Source organism: Jaculus jaculus, chromosome 16 (genome assembly GCF_020740685.1).
Source record: "Jaculus jaculus isolate mJacJac1 chromosome 16, mJacJac1.mat.Y.cur, whole genome shotgun sequence".
Taxonomy (NCBI): Eukaryota; Metazoa; Chordata; class Mammalia; order Rodentia; family Dipodidae; genus Jaculus; species Jaculus jaculus.
The window spans coordinates 59,248,115-59,275,198 of record NC_059117.1 but is presented as its reverse complement, the minus strand read 5'-3'; the positions used below and the strand labels follow the sequence as shown (position 1 = coordinate 59,275,198).

General features: G+C 44.0%; 1 protein-coding gene and 1 non-coding gene across 2 annotated transcripts in view; both read right to left on the bottom strand.

Annotated features, from left to right (window-relative positions):
• The window catches only part of Il17rd (interleukin 17 receptor D), a 90,137-nt gene that overhangs the window by 9,304 nt on the left and 53,749 nt on the right, over window positions 1-27,084 (bottom strand). Inside the window, exons 2-11 of the mRNA XM_004661305.2 lie at window positions 26,861-26,918; window positions 17,810-17,935; window positions 14,506-14,624; window positions 13,944-14,064; window positions 8,403-8,447; window positions 8,033-8,184; window positions 6,354-6,419; window positions 3,301-3,355; window positions 2,664-2,774; window positions 1,440-1,624 (exon numbers count right to left, since the gene is read on the bottom strand). Of these exons, the coding sequence (XP_004661362.2) occupies window positions 1,440-1,624; window positions 2,664-2,774; window positions 3,301-3,355; window positions 6,354-6,419; window positions 8,033-8,184; window positions 8,403-8,447; window positions 13,944-14,064; window positions 14,506-14,624; window positions 17,810-17,935; window positions 26,861-26,918 (1,038 nt within the window). The remainder of the gene's footprint in view (window positions 1-1,439; window positions 1,625-2,663; window positions 2,775-3,300; window positions 3,356-6,353; window positions 6,420-8,032; window positions 8,185-8,402; window positions 8,448-13,943; window positions 14,065-14,505; window positions 14,625-17,809; window positions 17,936-26,860; window positions 26,919-27,084) is intronic.
• Window positions 3,951-4,055, bottom strand: LOC123455408. Its single transcript, XR_006633896.1, has one exon. It is a non-coding gene; the product is annotated as a U6 spliceosomal RNA (small nuclear RNA).

Below are 27,084 nucleotides of genomic sequence, written 5' to 3'. Positions count from 1 at the left end.
CTCCCGAGTGCTAGGATTAAAGGCGTGCACCACCATGCCCCGCATTGTGCTTTGTTTTCTGAACCAAGGTCTCACACTAGTCCAGGATGACCTGAAACTCACTCTGTTATCCAGGCTGTCTTTAAACTCACAGTGATCCTTCTGCCTCAGCCTCCTGAGTGCTAGGATTAAAGGTGGGTGCCACCACACCTAGCAAGCGAAGTAACTACTTATAACTATACATTATACAACTATTGCATTTGTTAAAATAACAACAACAACAAAGTACAACATCCGTAATAGCTTCCGGCTTCACTCTTACATTTAATACACTATATAAAGGGTACATATTATGCTCATGCCTATAATCCCAGGAAGGAGGACTGCTGTAAATTCAAGGCCAACCAGAGCTATAGGATAAGTTCCAGCTCAGCCTAGGCTAGAGTGAGCCACTGCCTCAAAAAAATAAATGAATAAATAAATAGTTAGCTCAAAAAGAGTTATGAGGGCTGGAGAGATGGCTTGGCTGTGAAGGCACTTGCCTGAGAAGCCTAAGGACCCAGGTTTCATTGCCCAGTGCCCACATGAAGCCAGATGCAAAAGTGGTACATGCATCTAGAGTTCAACTGCAGTGGCTAAAGGCCCTGGTGCACCCATTCTTTGTGTCCATCTCTCTTCTCTCTCCTTACAAATAAATATATAATAATTTTTGAAAAAAAGAACTATCAAGCAGGGTGTGGTGGCACCCACCTTCAATGCTAGCACTCAGGAGGCTGAGGTAGAAGGATCGCTGTGAGTTCAAGGCTAGCCTGAGACGACATAGTGAATTCTAGGTCAGCCAGAGATAGAGTGAGACTCTATGTCAGAAAAAAAAAAAAATTGTTATACCTCCTAAAATGTCTTTATTTGGTCTTTAATTTGCCACCCTCTCCTTCACACTCTAACGGGGTTTCTATATGCTCATATGCTTACTAGGGTGTTGGGTTGGCACGCCCTGGTTCCATAATGCATGGCAGCCATTCTTTATTGGGGGGGGGGTGCAATTTTCAAGGTAGAGTCTCACTCTAGCCCAGGCTGACACTGTAGTGTAGTGTAGGCTGGCTTCCAACTCACAGTGAGCCTCCTACCTTGGCTTCCTGAGTGCTGGAATTAAAGGTGTGCACCATCATAGCCAGTTCATTTTTTTTAAAATACTCCCCAAACTTCCTGTCAAGTCAGTGTTGCACAAGGCTTTGAAGCAAGGGTGTACAGGTTAAAACCAAGTGACAGGAAGCGCTCAGTGCTGCCTGATGCTTGTTCAGACAAAGCAGAGTGACTGAAAGACTGTCCTCAGCTTAGACACTAAGGATCTAGTAAAGACTGGGCTCCCCAATACAGCAACGAAGGAGAGGAGATAGCATCAGGGAGGGTGTTGGCAGCACATGACCTGCCCAGGCTAAACAAGAGGCTGTACTGCGCACCTCGCAGCCGCAGAAATCCTGGAGGAAGTAGGCGAAACACTGGACCACGTTCAAGTGATTCTGGCCGTCTTTACTGGAGTAGCAGAGGAAGACCTTGGGCCGTGGGCGGAGCCTTTCTCTGGGGAGTGCTGCAGCGCACGTGGAGGACTCGGAGCTCTCTTCATCTAAATGTGAGTATATGTTGTCTAAATTGGGGAAGAAGACAGGGTTGATACCTGTAAGTCTTGTTCTATGACTTGGAACTCAACAGTATCTCAAGAATGAGTGAATGGCTGAGCAGAGTGTGGTAGTGCACACCTTGACCCACGACTTGACAAGGTAGAGGCAGAAGGATGGAGTTCAAGGTCATCTTCAGCTACACAGTGGAGGCCAGCCTGAGCCATATGAGCTCCTATCTCATACACAAAAACAAGTAAAAAATAAAAAGAGTAGGCAGTTGACACATTCACCTGGGAAGTCTCAGGTTCCAAGTCCATTAGCCCCTTGGGTCACCACTGCCAATTTCTGCAGTGAAACATCAGAAGTCCAAAACCTGAAACTGACCCTGGACATGCCAAGAAATGCTACAGGAGCCACTCAGGCCAGTGAAGTGCCCAGAACTGCTGTGACAACCAGGTGTGCATGCTAGACAAATTAAGCACTGGTGGATTATGTAAGTATAATTTACAAAGGTAAAAAGCACACTTAAAAGAGATGGCACTTATTATTAGTTAGCTTTTGAGACAGGGTTTTGCTGAGTTGCCCACTGAGTTCGATGATCTTCCTTCCACAACCTCCCAAGTAGCCGGGACCTACCAGGCATGTGTCACCATACCCAGCTACAAGTGCACACACCCTAAGTGAACACCCCCATGAGTGTTACATAAGTGTACTTCTAAATAACCCCACTCAAACCATTTACGGTTCCCCCGACATCACGCCTGACACAGCCCAGTGAATACGAAGCCATCCCCACCCCCAACTACTACTATACTATACAGATCTTCTGGCATTTTAGATGCCTGGAGTTTGAGAACTGAATTAAGTCTGTCCTTTAGTGGCTCCAGAGACTAAAAATCAAGTATATTCATTCTGGGAACTACAGTCAGTGGGGATCTTATTACTGGGAGGAATGGGGAAGTCTCCCTCTTGGAGGAACAAAATGCTTGCTGGCATTCGCCCCTAGCCGCCCACTTGCTTGGAGGGGAGGGTGGAGAAGGGGGAGTAGCACACACAAAGAGATACCTTGTTGCTTCTTGCGGCACATCACAGTGAAGAGCGTTGCAAATGCAGATATGACAACCAGAGGCACAGTGATGGCCACGGCCCTGATAGGCCCAGCCCACGGGGAGTGCACTGGGGGATTGCAGAAAGAAAGGTTTTCAACTGAAGCAGCCAGCATAACAGGTATAAAGAGTTAAATACATAGCTGTGGTTTTCTGTGTGTTGTTTCTTTTTTAACCTGACAAACAGGTTCTAGGACCCTCAAACCACCTTTCTTTAGCTCTGGTGTGGTGACTATTAAAAAGATTCAACAGTTTTTTAGTTTTTCATTTTTTTAAGGGCTGCAGAAAATAATAGTTCAGAATCTGCTGGGACAGTGAATACCCCTGAGTGAGAATTTTGCCCAGGGAAACCTCTCCCACTGCGTTTCTTCCAGGGACAATTGTCTATTTAGACCCAGTGACAGACTCCAGGCTGCTGCTGCCTTTGATCTCCCAGGCATCAAAAAGAAGGTAGAAGGAAACTCAGATCTGATGAAACATTGTGTAAAAGAGAAGAACTGAACCGTGCCTTGTCTTTATAAACCATGAAGAGCAGAAAATGTCAGACACCTTGATCTATACAAATGGCACATCAAATTCAACAGAGCCATCCTTACCTGGCTTTAAGACATAATTCATCACTTTTCTGGTTGTATTAGTGTCATCCACCAGCTATAAAACAAGGGCATTGTGTTATTTTTTGAATAATTTATTTGAGAAAGACAGACCTACAAAGAGGCAGAGAGTGTGGGTGTGCCAGGGCCTCCTGCCACTGAAAATATATTCCAGATGCGTGCGTCACCCTGTGCATCTGACTTTATGTGGGCACTGGGGAATAAAATTGGGGTGGTCAGGCTTTTGCAAACAAGCACCTTTAACCACTGAGCCATCTTCCCAGCCCTTTTGTTTATGATGTAAGTATAAACAAAACCTGGTGATTGCATCCTCTGTTGTCCTCAGAAGAGAATGGGAACTTAAGGGGAAGAGAATGGCTGAGGGAAGTGAGCTACGGGGCCCATAATTATTCACCAGGCTGAGGCCAGACACTGAGTCTTCTCAGGTTAAACTCCAACCACCCTCCTTCTCATCATTCAATGGCAGTTTACTCATTCAAGAAATAGCTGGTGATTCCTGCATTCTAACACTGCAATTACACTTGCATCCTACCTACCACTGACATGGGTCTCTAACTGCTTTAAGGTATGTCTGTCCCAAGCCAAGATGAGATGTTTTCCCCAAAGCATGCCAAGACATGCTGGGGTTATGGACAAACTTTTATTTCTTCATAAAGCTGTGTGTCATCCTTGCACAGGGCAGGCTAATCTTGTCTGTATCAGTTCAACTTTAGTCTATGTGCTGCTGAACAGAGCACCGTTAGTTTCTTTTCACTCTTTTTTGTTTTGTTTTTTTAAAAGTTTATTTATTTATTTGAGACACAGAGAGAGAGAAGTGTGTCAGGGCCTTCAGCCACTGCAAATAAATTCAGATGCATGCACCACCTTGTGCATCTGGCTTATGTGGGTCCTGGAGGATCAAACCTGGGTACTTTGGCTTTGCAGGCAATCTCTTTGACCATCCCTCCAGCCTTTTTGTTTATACTCTTTTGAGACAGGGTCTCATGTAGTCTAGGTTGGCTTCACACTTGATTTGTAGCTTAGGATGACTTTGAACTCATTTTCCTGCCTCTACCTGACAAATCCTGGGATTACAGGCCTGAGTCCCCACATATCCCTACTGCTTTACTCTTGGCTTATTTTGAGACAGGGTCTCATTCTGTGGCCCGGACTGGCCTGAATCTAACAGCTGGCTCTCTATGTATCTAACCCAGGGTAGTCTGAAACTTGTAATTCTCCTCCCTCAATCTCACAAATGCTGGGATTATGAGAGTAAGCTACCATGCCCAGTTTACTCTTACTTCTACTGAATCAATTTGAACTGGAAAAGTAATTCTAAAAAGGAAAAGAAACATGTAGGTGGGCTCATGCCTCCTCCAGACAAGGTCTCACTCAGCCCAGGCTGACCTAGCACTCACTCTGTAGTCCCAGGGTGGCCTTGACCTCACAACAATCCTCTTCCCTCGGCCTCCCTACAGCTGGGAATGCCTGGCAACTCATGCCCTGATCTGGGCTGAGGATCGCTGTGTATTTGAGGCCAGCATAGGCTACAGAGTGAGTTCCAGGTTAGCCTTGGCTAGAGTGAGACCTTGCCACAAAAAAAAAAAAAAAAAAAGACAAAGAAAAAGAAAAAAATGCAACCTGCCACTTATATGTTCTCTGATGTGATATCTCCAGAGACCAGCAGAAGCCTGACAAAAATACTGTAGAGGTAACGAGCATAACAGCTGTTTGACTGCTTTAGTGCTAAGACAAACACTATTTTAAAATAAAGTTTTTAAAAATACTTTATTATGTTTATTTATTTATTTGAGAGAGAGATACAGAAATAGTCAGGTAGAGAGAAAGAATGGGTGCATCCGGGCCTCCAGCCACTGCAAACAAACTCCGAACGTGTGCCCCCACTTGTGCATCTAGCTTACATGAGTCCTGGGGAGCCAAACCTGGGTCCTTTGGCCTTGCAGGCAAGCATCTTAACTGCTAAGCCATCTCTCCAGCCCAAGACAAGCATTTTTTTTTTTTTTTTTGAGGTAGGGTTTCACTGTAGTCCAGGCTCACCTGGACTTCACTCTGTATTCTCAGGGTGGCCTTGAACTCACTGCAATCCTTCTAACTCTGCCTCCCAAGTACTGAGATTAAAGACGTGTGCCACCACACCCGGCTAAGACAAACATGTTTTAAATCTAAATACTAAGTAAGTTGGAGGGACTGGAGATATGACTCAGGGGTTAAAGGCACTTGCTTGCAAAGCCTGTCAGCCTAAGTTTGATTACCCAGTGCCCATGTAAAGCCAGACATACAAAGTGGTGCATGCATTTGGAGTTTGTTCTGGTCTATGACCCCTCTCACTTTGACTGAAAATAAACAAATATTTGAAAAAATAAAATAAGGACTAGAGAGATGGCTTAATGGTTAAGGCATTTGCTTGCCTGCAAAGCCAAAATACCCAAGTTCTATTCCCCAGTATACATGTAAAGCCAGATGCACAAGGTGGTACATACATCTGGAGTTCATTTGCAACTAGAGGCCATGGTGAACCCATTCTCTCTATCTGCTTCTTTCTCTCTCAAATAAACAAAATATTTTTTTAGTGTAATAAAATAAAAATAAGCTGGAATTTCAGTGTCAGGGGTGAGATACCACCCAGAGAGGTGCAACAATACAAACTGTTGCCAAGGCTCCTGGTTGCCCACCAGGACTAGATGATCAGTACCCTAATGCTAAACACACTCAAGGAAACAGCTGGGCATGGCCACACACCCCTGTAAGCACAGACTCACAAAGAAGAGCACAGACCAGGTAATGGGGCATCACCCAGGCTCGAGAACAGCGAGCTGCTGCAGTATTAGACTCTGGCTCAAATACATACTGTCAGGAGAGCACCCCCACACAGGCAGGCGCATGGGGCACCACAGGGCACATACACATGCCTACACCATGCCCCTACTCCACATTACATACACACAAACAAATGAAAACAAAAACAAACAAGGTTAGAATTCTACATAGCCAGTCTACTGTGGAATTACTAACAGAGCTATTGCAGTTATACATACCTCAATTATATAATCCCCTGGAGAAACATTTTGAAGGAGGCAGCTGGTTGTCTCTGTATTTTGCTCCTACAAAGTGAACAGTACTTCAAAAACTCATTTCTGGGGCTGGAGAGATAGCTCAGCAGTTAAGGCACTTGCCTACAAAGCCTAATGACCCAGGTTCAATTCCCCAGTATCCATGTAAAGCCAGATGCACAAAGTAACACATGCATCTGAATTTTTTTTTTTACATTGGTTGGAGGCACTGTCACACCCATTCATATTCTCTTTCTCTCTCTCTCTCTCTCTCTCCTTGCAGATAAATAAATTAAAATATTTTTTAGAAAAACTAATCCATTTCTTAGACAGAGAGTTATCAGAGCCTCTCTTCTCCCTCACAGCTGAAGGACATTTGCCACTCATTTTCATGTTTGCCATTGTTTTTATTTCACATGTGTGCACAGTCTGTGGTGTGTGCAGTGTATGCACATGTGTATACAGACGTACACTCCAGGACCATGCACATCCACGCAGAGTCAGAGGAGGAAGTCAGGTGTCCCCCTCTATCACCCTTCAGCCTTACTTCCATAAGACAGAGTCTATCACTGAGCCTGGAGCTCACCATTGAGTCCAGAGATTCTCAGGTGCTCTTGCCCACTGAGGCATCTCCCCCAGGCCTTGCTACTACTTTTGGTCACATTTTCAGAAGATGTAACTAGGTCCCAAAGAAACTGTGTTTATTAGCCACATGTTAACTGAACATCACTTGATAAAAGGCCAGGAGAGCCCAGGACCTCTGTCATAGTCTGTGCTTAGCCAGCAGTACTTAAAGTTTATCATTTGATGATAAATAAATGAGTTGGAGGGCTCAAGAGATGGCTCAGTGGTTAAAGGCACTTGTGCTTGCAAAATCTGCCAGTCTGGGTTCAATTCTGCAGTACCTATGCATCTGGAGTTCATTTGCATTGGCAAGAGGTCCACCCATAATATTTCTATCTCTCACTATCAAATAATTTTTTAAAAGTTAATAAAAAGGTGGGAAGAGACATTACCAATCTGTATTTGTGTGTATTTCATTTGCCCTAATTTTAACTTGGACACCAGGTAAAAAGAGTTCAGTGCCAGAAATGAGAGCAAACAGAAGCTGTCAGAACCAAGCACACCCAAGAAGCATGTGTAAGAAGGTACTGAAAACCTTTGAATGCTTGCAGGGGGCAATTTGGCAGTCCTGTGAACTTCCACGAAACATTTCCCACTCCTCTATCCCGCTCAGTTTACAACCTTGGTTGCTGCATTTCTATGTAACCTTGGCCTAAGATAAACAGCAAGAGCCACTAAACTACTAATGACTTAGCTCTTGGTTTTTCTACTTCCTATCTGTATGACCTCAAGCTGGGTGACCCCTCTTAGGTCAAGTTCTCTAGACAGGGATAACAATGACTTTTGTTCCATGGAGTGGTAAGGATTTAAGGAGCTCATGCCTATCCCACAGTGGACATCTGGTGGATGTAAAAACAAACTAGAAATAATAATGCTTTGGGTGAAGCTAACCAGGGAATGGGACAATGGCAAGAGAGCCAGAGACAGACCCAATGAGGAACATTCTGGAATATCAACAGACCACTGTGACCTAATGCTTTGAGCCACCTCAAATCACTCTGAAACCTACAATGTTTCTTTACACACAGCCAGCAGCTCACCTGCTTGCAAGTCTTTCTCTTGAAGGGGACTTCATGTTTGAGCTTGTAATGAAGACAGAAGAAACGGAAGCCAAAGCGGTCAGGTGGATGGTCAAAGGACACCTGTAGGTCTGAACCATACTGGGTGACGTTCAGGTTCCGGGGCTTCCAGACTGAGAGGAGAAAGGACCTACAGTGAGCACCCAAGAGCTGTCCCAACGCCATCACAGGAGCAATATTTTGAGACTCAGATAAAAACAGCTGTACTGAGCAGTTATGAAAGGGAAAGTGGGGGAGGGAAGGGGAGGGGAGGGGAATACCACGGTTTGTTGTGTGTAGGCATAGAAGTTGTCAATAAAACATATATTTAAAAAAAAACAGCTGCACTTACAGGGTTTACAGGCCAAGTTGTCTGGTTGTAACAACAGGTCACAGGCTATTAAGAAAGATGAGTGTTTTTAGTTTTAGTACAATGTATTTTTTTTCCTGCAACAATTCAAAATATAACCATACTGTGCCTGGTGTTGCTGGAAAAGGTATAAATTATCAGTTCAACAATAATTTTGACCACAGTGTAACTGTAACTTGTGAAAATTTAAATGGTACAATAAAAAAATAGTAATGCAAGGCACTTTATGCCACATAAAATGGAAACAGGGGCTGAAGCAACAGCTCAGTGGTTAAGGTACCTGCCCTGCAGAATCCAAGGACCCAAATTCAACTTCCCAGCACCTACATAAAGCCAGGTGCACAAAGTGGCACCTGCTTCTGGAGTTTGTTTGCAGTGGCTGGAGGCCCTGGAGCACCCATTCTCTCTGTCCCTATCTCTCTCTGCTTGCAAATAAATGAATAAATAAATAACATGTAAAATTAAACATTAAAAAAATGGAAACAAGCCGGGCATCGTGGCGCACGCCTTTAATCCCAGGAGGGAGAGGTAGGAGGATTGTCGTGAGTTCAAGGCCACCCTGAGAATACAGAGTGAATTCCAGGTCAGCCTGGACTAGAGGGAGACCCTACCTTGAAAAACCAAAAAGTAAACAGTATAAATGTCACTGGAATTTTAAAAGCTGGCTGAGCATTACATAGCTTCAAGGCTAGGGGCCAAAGACAATGGAAGTGTTCCAGTTACTGTCATACTGAGGTTCTGTTTTAGCTGTGTGTATATACTAACCCCTGCCCCAAGGTGGAGGTATCTAGACACACAGAAATTTGGAGTGGTGCTGACCATCACTGAGGTGTTGTTTCAACCTTCACCAGCATCCTCATTTCAACTCCTCTAAGAGTGACATGCAGCTATCTAAGTACTGCAAACCACAAACCAGAGCCAGATACTTTGAAACAGGATTCAAACACAGTAATGACACAATGAGAGAAGCCATAAAACTAGTCTAACATGTATGCTTGTGGTGGTTTCATTCAGGTGTCCCCCATAAACTTATGTGTTCTGCATGCTAGGTTCCCAGCTGAAGGAGATTTGGGAATTAACGCCTCCTGGAAGCAGCGTATTGTTGGGTGGGCTTATGGGTGTTATAGCCAGCTCCCCCTTGCTAGTGTGTCGCATACTCTCCCGTTGTCCACCTGATGTTGGCCAGGGGGGATGTCCACCCTCTGCTCATGCTGTCGTCTTCCCTGCCATCGTGGAACTTCCTTGTTGAGCCTATTAGCCAAAATAAACCTCCTTTTTTCCCCACAAGCTGCTCTTGGCTGGGTGATTTCTACCAGCAATGCAAACCTGACTGCAACACTACACTACTAAGTCACAGAGAATCTTCTGAAAGTTTCTGTATAATGTCAAGAAATCAAGGCAGCATCAAAATCACAGTGCACTGAAATTATGTCAAATGCCTGAACTCTGGGAACACATCCCCTGTATACATCTTGTCCCAAAAGGCATACTAATTAATTCCAATACAAAAAATTAAATTGTACTAGTTTTTATTTTTCTATTTGACACACACATATATATTTATATTTTATTTATTTTATTATTATGTGCTAGGTTTTTATCAGCATAGCATTTGAATCTGTTTTCTGATTACTGTGTAGAAAGCTAGGAGAGATGTGACAGGTGCATGTTATTTACCTTTTATGCAATCTTGTTTTAGTTAATAAAGACTGTTATAGAATAATTTGGCAGCACTGAAAGCCACCTCATTAAAAACTCCAGAAAGGGGTGGGAGAGATGTCTCAGCTGTTAAAGGTGCTTGCTTACAAAGCCTGAAGCCTAGGTTCAGTTCCCCAGTACCCATATAAAGCCAGATGTACAAAGTGGCACATACACCTGGAGTTCCCTTGCAGGGGCAGGAGGCCCTGGAAAGCCCATACACATTCTCACTCATTTATTCTCTCCCTCTCTCCCTCCCTCTCAAGTAAATAAATAAAAACATAAAAAAAAAAAAAAAAAAACTCCAGGGGTTGGAGAGATGGCTTAGCAATTAAGGTGTGTGCCTGCAAAGCCAAAGGACCTCTGTTCAATTCCGCACGACCCATGAAAGCCAGATGCACAAGAGGGCACATACGTCTGGAGTTCTTTTGCAGTGTGACTGGAGGCCCTGGCATGCCCATTCTCTCTCTCCCTCTTTCTCTATCTCAAATAAATAAATAAAGTTTAAAAAAAAAAAAAAAAAAAAACTCCACAAAGGGAAACACTGACAGAGGTGGGACCCAAGACCAAAAGTCTCACAGAAAGGACCTGGGCATGGTGGTGCACATCTTTAATCCCAGCACTCAGGAAGCAGAGGTAGGCAGACTGCCATGAGTTCGAGGTCACCCTGAGACTACACAGTGAATTCCAGGTCAGCCTGGGCTGGAGTGAGACCCTACCTAGAAAAACCAAGACTCACAGAAAGGACTGGGGAGACAGCAAGCAGTGCTTGTTTACAAAGCCTGCCAGGCTGGGTTCAATTTCCCAGTACCCACATAAGGCCAGTTTCACAAAGTGAGCTTGCATCTGGAGTTTGTATGCGGTAGCAAGAGGTCCTCCTGTGCCTATTTTCTCTCTCTCCCTGCCCTACTCTCTCTGCTTTCAAGTAAATAAATGTTTTTACATATCATAGAAGATGAGGACCACAGTCAGACTACAGGGAAGAGGATGTCAAGTGGACAGGAACTGAACACCCAAGACCTAGAAAACGAGAGGTGAAGTTCGATCAGGAGGCACAAGTGAGCCACTGCAGGTTTCAGGGTGACTGGCTGCGTTTGAAGGCAACAAGTCAGGGAGACAAAGGTGAAACCACATACAGAACACATGGGAAAGGTGAGCAGCTGGAACTTTTATGTGCAAACTAGGCAAGTAGTCTACCGCTGAGCTATAGCCCCAGTCCAACCCAACATGGCTAGTGGTGTGGACTTCGAAGCTGGGCTTCTGGGGTTTAAATCCCAGCTCCAGACAAAGCCCTTCCATTACCCTCTGTGTGTATGTAAGAACACATGTAAGTAGGGGTGATTTATCTCTAGGGCTGTTTAGAAATAAACTGTATTAATATTTGGAAAGCACTTAGAATGGAGACTAAATAACTACAACCTTGATGTTAAATAATACAACTGTCTAGAAAGAAGCCATCTCAGGGGGGTGATGTCTAATCTCATTCTGACCACTGTCCTGCTACCAGTATTAAGATGGAATTATTTACCACCTTACCCTTTACCTTGAAACCAACTTATACTTTTTATTCCTGGGTTTTAAAAAAAAATCACTTCTCTTTTTCTTCTTGGTAATAGAGATTAAACAAAAAGCTTCATGCATGACAGGCAAGTGATCTACCACAAAGATGCCCACTTAGCCCACAAAAATCACATCTTCTGGGGCTGGAGAAATGGCTCAGTGGTTAAAGGTTTTTGCCCACAAAGCTTAAGGATCCAGGTTCGATTCCTCAGTACCCATGTAAAGCCAGAGGCACCAGTTGATTCATGCATCTGGAGTTTGTTTGCACTGCCTGGAGGTCCTGATGTGCCCACTCTCTTTCTTTCTCTCATAAATAAATAAACAAACAAACAAACAGCTCATCTTTTATACATGACTGCTTTACTAGTGGTCACAGTATCCTTTAAAAAAAAAAGGGTGTGGTGGCATACGCCTTTAATCCCAGCACTTGGGAGGCAGAAGTAGGAGGATCACTATGAGTTCAAGGCCACCCTGAGACTACATAGTGAATTTAAGGTCAGCCTGGACTAGAGTGAAACCCTACCTGGAAAAAAAAAAAAAAAATCAATCAACTGATACCAGGCATGGTGTCACATTCTTACAACCCCAGTACTCTGGAGGCAGAAGCAGGATGACTGTCACAAGTTTGAGGTCAGTCTTGTCTACATGGTGAGTTACAGACTATCCAGGGAGCTAGTGAGACTTTGTCTCAATCAATCAAATGAATATCCACTACCAGGTATGTTTCGAAACAAAGCAAGAACAGGGATCTCTGCCCAGGCTAACAGTGCCAGCCTTGTGTGTTGTGTTGCTGTGCTTCTGTTTAAGACAGGGTCTTCCCATATCACTATGGTGAGCTCGAAATTTACTGTGTAGATACAGCAGCTCTTAAACTTACAATGATCCTCCTGAGTGCTGGGATTACAAACATGTTACTATTCCAGAAAATAATTCCTTCCTTCCTTCCTTCTTTCCCTCCTTCCTCTATCCCCTCTCATTTTGGAGTGCTGAAGATTGAACTCTGTTGTGTGTAAACTAGACAAGTAATCTACCACTGAGCTACAGCCCCAGTCCTCTAGCCTTTTTTTTTTTGAAGGTAGGGTTTCACTCTAGCCCTGGCTGATTTGGAATCCACTACATACTCTCAGGGTGGCCTTGAACTCATAGCAATCCTCCTACCTCTGCCTCCCTAGTCCCAGGATTAAAAGCATGCCCCGCCACACCTGGCAATAGCCTTAATTTTTAAAAGTGCGTTCCTGAGCTGGGCTTGGTGGCTCATGCTTGTAATCTCAGCACTTAAGAAGCCGAGGCAGGATTAGTATAAATTCAAGGCCAAACTGTTATTATACATTGAGTCTCGCCCCAGAAAAATGCATTTATTGGGCTGGAGGGATGACTTAGTGGTTAAGGTGCTTGCTGGCAAAGCCAAAGGAACCAGGTTCGATTCCCTAGTACCCACATAAGCCAGATGAACAAGGTGGCACATTTCACTTACAGTGGCTAGGAAGCCCTGGCATGCCCTTTCTTTCTTTTTTTTCTCTCTCCCCATCTGTTGCAGTCAGGTTCACATTGCTGATAGAAATCACTCAACCAAGAGCAGCTTGTGGGGAAGAAAAGAGGTTTATTTTGGCTTACAGGCTCAAAAGGAGAAGCTCCATGATGGCAGGGAAAACAATGGCATGAGCAGAGGGTGGCCATCACTCCCTGGCCAACATCAGGTGGACAATAGCAACAGGAGAGTGTGCCAAACACTGACATGGAGAAAATGGCTATAACACCCATAAGCCCTCCCCCAAAATACATTGCCTCTAGGAGGCTTTAATTTCCAATTGCTATCAAATGGGGAGACTAGCATTCAGAATACCTAAATTTATGGGGGGGCACCTGACTCAAACCACCACACCCTCCCTCCCTCAAATTAAAAAAAAATTTTTTTAAGGATGCATTTCTAGATGCTTTTCTTCTCACCCTGCCTGGCTTGCTTTATACCAGATCTGGTGTGTTCATGAATATATCCCTCTGGGGGGTGGGGGGGGGAGAGGAATCATCGAAAACAGCCAGGCGTGGTGGCGCATGCCTTTAATCCCAGCACTCGGGAGGCAGAAGTAGGAGGATTACCATGAGTTCAAGGCCATCCTGAGACTACATAGTGAATTCCAGGTCAGCCTGAGCTAGAGTGAGACCCTACCTCTAAGCTCCCCCCTCAAAAAAAAAAAAAAAAATCAATGAAAACAGAAAAAAAAAAATAACTCCTCATAGGAACTAGGCAGGAAAGACCATACTCACCCCTGGTTCTGAAGAAGAAAGGATGGTAACTGCTTTCATTTTTAATGGAAGGGAAAGGGACAATCTTTACAAAGTAATCCGTTTCAAATTTCATATTCAAGAAAGGCTGAGATTCCATTCCCTAAAAGGGAACAAAGACACATGTGGAGTCATGAAGGAGCTGCCTAACCCCCACCTACTTGAGACCTGTGTTCTAGGACGACTCTCACTCAGCCACAATACCAGGGCAGGGCCCCAGAGAAGCAGATAAGTCTGAATGGACCAAGTTTGGGTCTGGCTCCCCAGCACTGGAGACAGTGCTGTAGCTAGGGAGGGAGAAGACTGAGCACACAGCACAGACTTCCGGGAAGGGCTGCTCTAGCAGCACCACAGAGGTGCTGAAGAGCTTCTCTGGGAGGGTGGAGCAGCCTCAGCTGCTGCTCTCCATTCTCGCCCACCTTGGCTGGGCTGGGCAGACCCCCACAGCCCCATGTTCTCCAATTTCAGACTTTCAATGGGCCACTCAGTGTCTACCCCCAACAATGGCATGTCTTCAGGAGCACATTTCCAGAGTGTGACTTACAGTTCCTTTGAAGCTACTGTTGAGCTGCTTTGGGTCCTTTAGAATCAGCTGTTGGCACTGTCTTCCCTCCGACTTCAGCTCCTCCAGTATCACTCGAAATCCTTTCAAGAATTCAATGCCTAAGCAAAACAGAGGGTCTTATGAAAAGCAGACCTAATTACTTCTGAACAGGTTTTCCTTCCTCCTGGCCTCTCCACTGACACACAGGAGCTACAGATTTCTCACTCCACCCAGGATATCTGAGTCCATGGACGGGGGGTGGGGTGGGGGGTGTACACAACCTGCATTCCTCTGGGACAAGCTGAGCGATTTTTTTCCCTATCTTACCATTATTAATTACTCTCTAGTCCAACCAGGTAACAAATATCCACTGCTTCTGTGGCTCTGGGTTCAAATATTTAGGCTCAAGTCACAGCTGATCATAAAAGTCTGCAGCGGAATATATAATTTCTATGTCACTAAACACGGTACAATCAGCTGACAATAGTTCCCAGTGTTGATGAGGGAATGCCTCAAACTCTTTCCACTTCAAGTTTTAGATCTATAGTGTTTGGCATGTTTCAGTGAGTAATGCACAAAATTCCCAACAAAGCATGTGTCTGCACCCAAGGGGTTCCTAGGCTTGAGATTAAATAGCCCAGGATAAGGTTGATGCGATTTACAAAGGGGTTCTTGCTATAATCGCGCCTGAAAGGCAGACACCCAAAGGCTACCCAGTGTGTGCTCTTCATACAGCCTCAGAGGCCCCAAGACGCCCACAGCGCTGCTGAAAGACGCCGGCCCAGCCTCCAGCCACCTGAGCTTCCCCCACTGCACATCCGACTAGATGCTTTCAAAAGGATTAAGTTCCGATGGTCACAAGAGCCAGCACTGGGCTCTGTATCCCATGGAGACTAGAGTGGTGTAAGTGCAGCTGGAGATCCCCAAAGCCAGCCTCAACTGGCAAGATATCGATTTCATATTCTTTCTGAACACAAGACAAGTAGACATTTTCAACTCTTCCCCTCCCAGGGCAAAAGTAATTACACAGGATGCAATTAACTAGGTGGGGAAATTATTGATGGCAGAGGCCAGGGAAATCTTTCTGTCTTTAGAGTAAGTGTTCCAATCCTGTAATTATTTGATGAACAGAGCATATTCCATGGTGGGCAGGGCAGAGAAGCCACAATGACAGCCTTGAATTTAGGGGTGCAGAGTTCTACAGCATTTTTCAATCACAAAGCTTCCTATGGGGTGATAAGCAATGGATCCACAGCCAGGGTTCACATGTGACAAGACACAAGATTTCTCTCAGGACCAACTGTTTAGTAGATTTCAAAGGAGCCTGTCTTTGTTTGTTTTTGTTTTTCCAAGGTAGGGTCTTGTTCTAGCCTAGGCTGACCTGGAATTCAAGTCTCAGGCTGGGCGATCCTCCTACCTCTGCCTCCCCAATGCTGGGATTAAAGGCCTGGCTGGAATTTGCCTTTGTTTACTTTTATTTATATAAGAGAGAACATGGGTGCTCCAAGGCCAAACACATGCTCCACTTTGTGCATCTGGCTTTACCTCAGTACTCGGGAATCAAAAATCCAGACTGGTAGCTTTGTAAGCTGACTCCAACTACTGAGTCATCTCCCCAACCCAGAATTTGCCTTTTTGAGATTGAGAAAGAAACAACTTTCTTTCTTTTGGTATGTTTTTTTATGAGCCAAAATGGGGACAAGAGAACTGGCGTGCCAGGGCCTCCAACCACTGCAATCAAACTTCAGATGTGTGTACCATCTTGTGCACATGTGTGACCTTGTGTGCTTGTGTCACCTTACGTGGGACCTGGAGAGTCAAACATGTGTCCTTGGGCCTCGCAGACAAGAACCTTAACTGCTAAGCCATCTCTCCAGCCCAAGAAACAACTTTTACATAAATCTTTTGTTCTTATACTGAGATTAATTTATGCAATGTTTCCAAAACTATTGTTTAACAAAAGCCAGGTGACTGATATGATTAAAGACCAAGCCTGATATCTGAGTCCAATCCCCAGATCTTACATAAAAATACAAAAGCCACTGTACTTGGTAGGCAGAGGGAAGATGATCACTGTGAGTGTAAGGCAAGACTGGGACTACAGAGTGAGTTGCAGGTCATCCTGGGCTAGAGTGAAACCCTACCTTGAACCTCTCCCCCACAAAAAAAAATTACAAAAGCCATGGAGGGTTTCTATAATCCCAGCACACTGGCAGTGAAATGGGAGGTGGAAACTGCAGAATTTCTTTCTCAGGAAGCTCACGACTAGCTCAGCAAAGAACAGCAGCAAAGCAAGATCCAGAGATCGCCAATGATGTCTCCAATGATGAGGTAGAAAGGCAAGGACCCATGGAAAAAAGTTGTTTCTGATCTCAATGTGAGCGAACGTGCACACACACAAACACACACACACATACACACAATAACAACAGAAAAAATTTAAAAGACAACAACAATCAGATGGATGACATGACTAACATATCTGAGCCTTGTCTTTCAAAGGCCATACAGTCAATTCCAGGTTAGCCTGGGCTAGAGTGAGAGCCTACCTCGAAAAACATAAAAACAAAACAAAACAAACAAATAAAAAACCTTAAAATTTTCCAAGTAAATTCATTTGAAGAATGAAGCTGAGAAGTTTGGGTCATCCCAGCTGGACTACCCCATTCCATCAATCCATTCAAGAAACAGAGTCAGAAAAACAATCTGGCTAGATACGGGGTGTGCGGGAGAAGGGCTTCTGTTCTCTCTAGATCTCTGTTTCAGTTTGAGTTCTGTTGGACTGTGTAATATTAGTGAAATGTAGATTGGCTGCCAACTTTAAAACTCACTGATTTTATGCTTTCTCATGAAATCTTATGATTTTCCTGAAAAAAATCATAAAATGTACCAATGCTGGACCCACATGTCCTTGTGAAAAAAGAGACCACTAATGCTGGGTGCCAACGCCAATACATTTGGATAGGCTCTCAGGCTCTCCTGGTACTGCCATCTACCTTCCTCTGACCCCTGCTGAGATATAGTAAGCCCCTGACTTAAAATGAGCACCATCAAGCACACATTGTTATTTTGCAAGCCCACAAAACTGTCAATCACAGTAACCAACGACAAGCCACAAGGCACAACCTCAAGTTGTTGTGTGCCCAGCCAGGAGATGTGACAAAGACCCCAATGTGCCTGTGCCCACTACACCCTCAGCTTCACTGTCATCAAGACCAGCCTGTCTGGAGGCCATCACATGTGGACGTTCACACTGGCACTGTCCACCCAGCTCACCATAGTGTACCTGAGTGTCACCACTTACCAAGGGCCCCTGTGGACCAAAGGATGGTGACTGCCACTTGGTCATGGCAGGCGTACTGGCTGATTGTGATGTTCTGTGCATCGGCGATCACGTGCTTCCCCACCAGATTCAAGTAGCTGGTACAGTCTAGAGGATTGGGAAAATGAGAGCAGTTATATTTGTTTTATTTTAAAATATTTTTATTTATTTGAGAGAGAAAGAGTATGAGTATCACCAGGACCTCTTGCCATTGCAAATGCTTTGTGCATCTGGCTTTTCAATGGGTACATGGGGACTCAAACCCAGGCCTACAGGTTTTGCAAGCACCTTTAACTGCTGAGCCATCTCCCCAGTCTTTTTATTTTCAGTTTCATCTTACTAAACTATATGGAACATGTCTGTATGTGGCCAAATCCATTCTGTTTTAAAACACATACCTCAAAACCTCAAAGATGACATCAAAGTCAACAATGATTTGGGGAGATGTAAGATATGGAGGAATTTATCTACAGCAGACCATCCTGAGTTAAATCCCAGGACCATGCTAGGAGGATTGAAAACAGTATATCTAGGGCTGGAGAGATGGCTTGCCTGTGAAGCCTAAGGACCCCGGTTCAAGGCTCGGTTCCCCAGGTCCCACGTTAGCCAGATGCACAAGGGGGCGCACGCGTCTGGAATTCGTTTGCAGTGGCTGGAAGCCCTGGTGCGCCCATTCTGTCTCTCTCCCTCTATCTGTCTTTCTCCCTGTGTGTGTATCTCTCAAATAAATAAATAATGAACAGAAAAAATTTAAAAAGAAAACAGTATATCTAGTATTAACTTACATGCAGAAGGACCTGAATTCAGACCCCCAGCACTTATGTAAAAGCCAAGCACAGTGGGTTGTGCTGACAGGATCTCAGGGGCTTGCTGGCCACCTAGTCTAGCCAAATAAGTGAGTTCAGTGAGAGACTCCATCTCAAAACATAAGGTTGGTCTGTGGAGATAACTCAGCAGTTAAATACCCTTGCTTGCCCCCAGAACCTTCACAAAACCAGACTCACAAAGTGGCACATGTGTCTGGAGTTCACTTGCAGTGGTAAGAGACCCTGGTGTGCCCATTCTCTAATTAAAATTTTAAAAAAGGAGGGGGGTGCTGGAGAGATGGCTTAGCAGTTAGTTAAGGCACTTGCCTGCAAGGCCAAAGGAACCAGGTTTGAATCCCCAGGTCCCATGTAAGCCAGGTACACATGGTAGCACATGCGTCTGGAGTTCGTTTGAGATGGCTGAGGCCCTGGCATGCCCATTTTCTCTCTCTCTTCTCTCTCTCTCTCAAAAGTAAATAAAAATAAAATCTTAAAGAAAATTAAAAAAAAAACAAAACACAAGGGAGAGCATGACTGAGGAAGACACCAATATCAACCTCTGCCCTCAGCATGCACAAGGCAAGTACACACACTTATGACCACACACATATACACACCTTTAAAAAAAGTTTGGAAAGAAAACACTGCTAAATAATTTGAGGTTTGTTTATTTTTAGAAGAAAGCTAGAGGGCAAGGTGGCTGGAGAAAAGAAGCTGACATGGGCTAGGAATCCGCAAGGGGGTGACTCACAGACTGTTAACTCGGCGTCTATACAAGGTTATGAGTGACTGGGTGATAAGGACATCAACGAGTACCCTCACAGGCAAAACAGTTTACTCAAAGATACCCACAGTCTCCACTAAGTCCCCAAAGCTCCACACTGTTCAAAAAGAAAAATAAATACACACATACACACACACACACACACATATACATATGCACATTTTTTTTTGTCTGAGGATGTTAACGCAGCCACAGACATGCCCACAGCTGTACCGCCTGGCAAAGCTGAATACATCTAAAAAAAAAAAATCCTAGGTGTTTCCTAAAAAGCTGCCAGAAGCTCCAAGACAAAACCAGAACAGGGGTCGGAGAGATGGCTTTATGGCTGAGGTGTTTGCCTACAAAGCCAAAGAATCCAGGTTTGATTTTCCAGGACCCACATAAGCTGATACACAAAGTGGCACATGTGCCTGGAGCTCAAGTGCAGGGGCTAGAGGCCCTGACACACCCATTCTATTTCCCACCCCCCTCTCAAATAAATTTTTTTAAAAATTTTGAATCAGGCTGGGACTTCAGAGCATTACCATACACTGTTGGGGATGCTCTTGCAGCTGTCCCTAGCAGATGTCAATTCATAATTCTCTGCTGCTTCATCTCCATTTCTCCCCCAATGACTTAACTCAGACGGGGTCCCCTTCAGTGTCAATTGCAAAGGTCTTCATACCATTGCAGGTGCAAACCTGTCTGGAATTTGCCCCACTAAAGCAAGGGGCATCTCTCTGGGTGAAGCATCCTGGGACATTTTTGTGGGATATATTTATTTATTTGAGAGAGATGGAGTGAGTGGGTGAGAATGGGCATGCCAGGGCCTCTAGCGACTGCAAACAAACTCCAGATACATATGCCACCATGTGCATCTGGCTTATGTGGGACCTGGAGAATCGAACTTATGTCCTTAGGCTTCGCAAGCATGTGCCTTAACCACTAAGCCACCTCTCCAGCCCTTCTGGGGCATTTTCTAAGAAGCTCGGTGATTCAGCTGCTTTTTCTTTTTCCCCTTATAAGTTGTATTGTACAGTCTCCTTTTTTTTTTTTTTTTTTTTTTTTAATTTTTTGAGGTAGGGTCTCCCTCTAGTCCAGGCTGACCTAGAATTCACTATGTCATCTCAGGGTGGCCCCAAACTCACAACAATCCACCTACCTCTGCCTCCTGAGTGCTAGGATTAAAGGCATGTGCGACCACACCCAGCCAAATAGAGTCTCCATGTTTATTACTAAAACCTGTTGTGGAGGAAATTAAAAACACAAAGGTCCCAGGTATGGTGGTGCACACCTCTAATCCAGCACTCAGGATGCAGAGGTAGGAAGTCACTTGGGGTGGGGGGAATGACAATGAAGATCCATTTACATTGTCACCATACACATGTAACTGCTATTAACATTCTAAGGAATACCTTTCTTTCTAAGCCTTTTAGCATGCAAATAACATGCCCCTCCTTTCTTCTCATTCATGTGTACTATCCATACACAAGCTGCACACCTAACTTCCAAACTCCATTTTCCACAAAGTCTGTGTCCTGCTTTCTTGCCTGACAACAGCAAATGCATTCCCCTCGCTAAACTTTAACTGCTTAAAAAAAAAAAAAAAGTCAGGGGCTGGAGAAATGGCTTAGTAGTTAAGGTGCTTGCCTGCAAAGCCAAAGAACCCAGGTAATCCCCAGGTCCCACATAAACCAGATAGATACACAAGGGGGTACATACATCTGGAGTTCATTTGCAACAGCTAGAGGCCCTGGCATGCGTGTGTGTGCGCGCGCGCTCTCTCTCCCTCTCCCTCTCCCTCCCTCCCCCCCCCTCTTTCTCTCTCTCTCTCTCTGTCCCTCCCTGCCTATTTCTGAGCTCTCTAAATAAAAATAAAAATAAAGGGCTGGAGAGATGGCTTAGTGGTTAAGGCGTTTGCCTACAAAGTCAAAGGATCCCAGTTTGACTCTTCAGGACCCACATAAGCCAGATGCCCAAGAGGGCGCAAGCATCTGGAGTTCGTTTGCAGTGGCTGGAGGCCCTGGCGCACCATTCTCTCTCTCTCTCTCAAATAAATAAATAAAATATACTTTAAAAAAAAAAATAGTCAAATTAAGCTGGGTGTGGTGACCCACACCTTTAATCCTAGCACTCAGGAGACAGAAGTAGTAGGACTGATATGAGTTCAAGGTCACCCTGAGACTACATAGGCTAGAGTAAGACCCTACCGCAAAAACAAAAACAAAAAAGCCAGATTATGGGCTGGGGACATGGCTCAGCAATGAAAGGTGCTTTCTTACAAAGCCTGCTAACACAGGTTCAATTTCCCAGTACCTATGTAAAGCCAGACACACAAAGTACTACATGTATCTGGAGTACATTCACAGTAGCAAAGAGGCCCCAGTGTTTGCAAGGAAATGCCTTTAATATTCCCAGCCCCAAATTAAGCAATTTATAGAGACCGAATTACCTTGTTAATTCTTAAGGTGTTAATAGGTAAGTTGTTTCCTTGTGGATGATGAAAATGTTTTAAAATTAGATCATGTTCATGGATGCACAATTTTTCAAACACGCTGAAAAGAATTTAATCATGTACTTTATGGAATGTAAATTATACTCAGTTAAACAAAAAAAGTTCCAGTATTTTTATTGTCTGTAGCCTATAATGTAAAAGAAACCATTTGCTAAGTTTTGAAAAGATACACTCATGAAAGCAAATCATTGGGTTTTATCTTTATTCATTCCTAATGCCAAAACTGACACTCTTGGGGCTCCCTTAAACACAATTATGCAAATAGAAAGCCTAAGAATTAAAAAACGTATTAAAACCTACTCAAGCATACCCTTCAGAGCCTCAAGGAGGAATGCAGAATTTGGGGTCAAAGGGAGACAAAGAGCTTTATGAAAGTCAGCTATGACTTAATGGCAAAACATTTCTTTCTAACATTAAGTGACAAAAGATAGAGAAATAAGACTTAGGTAGTATAATAATTTGGGTGAAAACTTGGAAATTGATTCTTAACTATTTTAAACAGAACTAGAACCCCATCACTGAGTAATAAAGGGAGCTTCCTGCTTCTAGAGAAATAATCATTTTCAATGAAAAACACTGAATACATTTTTTTAACAAAGATTGTATCTAATTATTAGCAGATCTAAAGTTTTTGGATTCTGGTTACACAAAAGTTGATGCCCAAATGACATTCTGCCATTATCAAATGAACTGCAGGAGCTGGAAAGATGGCTCAAAGGTTAAAGGCACTTGCTTGCAAAAGCCTTCAGGTCTGGGTTTGTTTCCCTAACACTCACATAAAGCCAGATTCATAAAGTGGTGGTGCATGTATCCTAAATTGGTTTGCAGAGGCGAGTGGACCTACAGTGCTCATTCCCTCCCTCCCTCCCTCCCTCCTTCTCTAAGAAATAAAAATATTTAAAAAAATAATGCAGGGGCTACAAAGATGGCTTAACAGTTAAGGTGCTTGCCTGCAAAGCCTAAGGACCTAGGTCCAGTTCCCCAGTACCCACATAAGCCAGATGAACGGGGTGGCACATGCATCTGGAGTTCATTTGTAGTGGCTAGAGGCCCTGGCACGCCCATTCTATCCATCTTTCTCTTTCTCCCTCAAATAAATAAAATATTTTTTAAAAATTCAGGACTGAAGCCGGGCGTGGTGGCGCACGCCTTTAATCCCAGCACTTGGGAGGCAGAGGTAGGAGGATCGCCATGAGTTCGAGGCCACCCTGAGACTACATAGTGAATTCCAGGTCAGCCTGAGCCAGGGTGAGACCCTGCCTCGAAAAACCAAAAAAAAAAAAAAAAAAAATTCAGGACTGGAGGAGAGGGGGAAATGGCTTAGTGGTGACAGCATTTGCCTGCGAAGCCTAAAGACCTGGGTTCAATTCCCCAGGACCCACATAAGCCAGATGCACAAGGGGGCACATGTGTCTGGAGTTTGTATGCAGTGGCTAGAGGCCCTGGTATGCCCATTCTTTCTTTATCTCTGTCTCTTTCTCTCTCATAAATAAATAAATATTTTTTTAAAAAATTCAGGGCTGGAGAGATGGCTTGGTGGTTAAGATATATGCCTACAAAGCCATAGGAGCCAGGTTCAATTCCCCAGGAAACATGTAAGCCAGATGCACAATGTGGCGCATGCAATTGGAGTTTGTTTACAGAAGCTAAAGGCCCTGGCTTGCCTATCCTCTCTCTTTCTCAAATAAATAAACAAAAATTTAAAAATTCAGGGCCGGGCATGCTGGCACATGCCTTTAATCCCAGCACTCGGGAGGCAGAGGTAGGAGGATTGCCATGAGTTCAAGGCCACCCTGAGACTACATTGTGAATTCCAGATCAGCCTGGGCTAGAGCAAGACCCTACCTTAAAAAGCCAAAAAAAAAAAAAAATTAAATTAAAATGAGGGCTAGAGATCTGCTTAGTAGTTAAGGCACTTGCCTGTAAAGCCTAAGGACCTATGTTCAATTCCCCAAGATTCACATAAGCCAGAAGCAAAAGGTGGCACATATATCTGGAATTTGTGGGCAGTGGCTGGAGGCCTTGGTGCACCCATTCTCTTTCTTTCTCACCCTCTAATAAATAAATATATTTTTAAAAAATGAACCAGGCGTAGTGGTGCACATCTTTTAAGAAAATTTGAATAAATTTCAAATGTCTCAGAAGTCAAATGTATGCTGTGAATTAAAATTCTGAAGAATGAAGGAGAAAGTAATTAATATGACAAGCATAGGCAGGTGGGCAATGAATCTAACACAATGAAAACAAAACAACAAATCTGTCCGTAGGGGCACATGCTTGTAATCCCCACACTCAGGAGGCTGAGGCAAGAGTGTCAAAAGTTTCAGGGGTGCAGAGATGTCTTAGTGGTTAAGGCATTTGCCTGCAAAGCCTAAAGGCCCAGGTTCAATTCTCCAGGACCCATGTAAAGCCAAATGCACAAGGTGGCACATGCATCTGGAGTTCATCTGCAGTGGCTAAAGGCCCATTCTCATTCTCTCTCCCTCTCTCTTTCTCTCTCTCTTTCTCTCTCTCTCCCCCTCTGTCCCATAAATAAATAAACAAATAGCCAGGCATGATGGTGCATGCCTTTAATCCCAGCACTTGGGAGGCAGAGGAAGGAAGATCGCCATGAGTTCAAGTCCACCCTGAGACTACACAGTGAATTCCAGGTCAGCCTGGGCTAGAGTGATACCCTATCTCAAACTCCCCACCCACCAAAAAATTATATATAGACAGACAGACAGACACTTGTTAAGTTTTACAGGTATAGATCCTTTTTCACAAAATCCATATTAAGTTAGAGGGGCAAATGCTTATTTGCAGCTGACTGGAAAATTTGGAACTCTTGAATGTAATACAAGATCTGACAGGACCAAGAGCGTCTAATAGAAACTAACTTTACAACTCAAAGAAAGATCCTTTACAGATGTCTTTACTTAGCTAAGGCAAGTATCACAATTTGTCAGTCTTTCATGACCATCATGACATTTACCCAAAACATGCACACAGCACTGACAATGGAAGGCCCAGGTGTTGTGTGTAGGCCCTTACTGCTTAGCTTAAAATATCTATGCCAGCAGCCATGATGAGAGTATGCCACACATATTTGTATCTTGAAATTGTCAATGGTATCTATGACCTTGAAAACTCTATGTTTGTATGTAATAAGGTCAAAGTATAGATGACTTTGGCATGGATTTATTCCAGAGGCCTCTGTGTAACCTAAGCTCCCAATTTATAACCTTCATAAATCTTAACTCAGAACCTGCCAAACATGAGTCAAGGTCCCTCTTAGCATCTTTTATATATAAAGTACAAATTATCACTGTTTTATGAAACTTTCTTTTTCAAAAATTATTTTATGTACTTATTTATTTGACAGAGAAAGAGAGAAACCAGAGACAGACAGAGAGAATGGGTGCACCAGGGCTTCCAGCCACTGCAAACAAACTCCAGACGCATGTGCCACCTAGTGCATCTAGCTTACATGGGTACTTGGGAATTGAACCTGGGTCCTTAGGCTTCGCAGACAAGTGCCTTAACTGCTAAGCCATCTCTCCAGCCCTGCTGTTTCTATTCATACGCACAAGGTTGTGAACGTGCCTGGAGTTCAATTACAGTGGCTAGAGGCCTTGGCATGCTAATTGCCCCCCCTCTCTCATTCATTAAAAAAAAAAACAAAAAACACCAGCAGCATGTGCTTAGTCAGAATAATTATCCTTGCATTTAAAAAACAATTCAGGGCTGGAGAGATGGCTTAGCGGTTAAGCGCTTGCCTGTGAAGCCTAAGGACCCCGGTTCGAGGCTCGGTTCCCCAGGTCCCACGTTAGCCAGATGCACAAGGGGGCACATGCGTCTGGAGTTCGTTTGCAGAGGCTGGAAGCCCTGGCACGCCCATTCTCTCTCTCTTCCTCTATCTGTCTTTCTCTCTGTGTCTACCACTCTCAAATAAATAAATAAATAAATAAATTAATTAATTAATTAAAAAAAAACAATTCAGCCAGATAAGTCACCCTTTGTTAAGGGAAAAAAAATGGTGCTTGTATTGACCCCAGTTAGACTGACTAGTAACATGAAGAGACTATTTCCTGAGCGTCCACTTGAGCTGCTAAGTTGAGCGGGCGTAAGTATTACCTCCTTTAAGCTTCAAAGTGATGTTAGAAGGGAGCCCATCTCTGTTTAACAAGAGTTAATTGAAGGGTGGGAGAAGGTAAGTCATCTGCCATAGCTCACATACACAGATGGAAAACTGGAGTTTGCACCTAGGTAGGCCCAACTCAGAGATGGCCAACTGGACCAACTGGAGACAGATTCACATTGTTCACTCTGTGTTTGTGAGAAAAAAGTTAAGTAAATATTGACACACAACACAGCCAAGTTCTAGCTATTCTTAGAAACCACATCTGGCTATTCCCAGTGAGAATTCCTCAGACCACAAGCAGCTGGAATCAAGAAGTCAATGCCTTCTTAAGACCAGATTCAGTCTGCCTAGTTTACTGTAGTGCCCACTTTTATGAATTCCCTGGTGGGCCCAACTGGCACCTGTGTCTATTCTTCAGGACATGGTTATGTCCAGAGGGAAAATCTTCATACGTAACTCTTCTATGGAAGACGCTGGACCTGTTCAAGCTCCCAAATACAGTGGATTAATTGAAAGCAAACTGCTTTAACTGTTATTTTTTCAAGTGTGTGTGTGTGTGTGTGTGTGTGTGTGTACCAGGATCTCTTGCCACTGCAAATGAATGCCAGACACTTGTGGCACTTTTGTGTCTGGCTTTATATGGGTAGAACCCCCAACTGGTAGGTTTCACAAGGAAGATCCTTTAACTGCTGGTCATCTCCCAACCCCTCTGCCTTTAACAAACATGAACAGGTGCAGAAAATTCCTCCACCTCAGGAAGTCCAAGTGTACAAAAGCTTTTGATTACTAAAGAGCTCCATTCTTTGCAGTCAAGCCAGTTACTTACTGTCGTATCTGAAGGTGATGTTGTGCAGCCCACTATTTCTGCTGGCCGGACCCATTCCCTGTGGGAAAACAAGAGAACATGATACAGAGTGAAGCCAATTTACTTTTCCAGCACAGATCTCCAGTCTAGATACACGCAGCCATGTGAGGTCCAGGGTAATGCCAGTCCATAAGCATCAGCCACCACTCCTGGTACCCATTCCATAGCCACTGTCCAAGTACCAC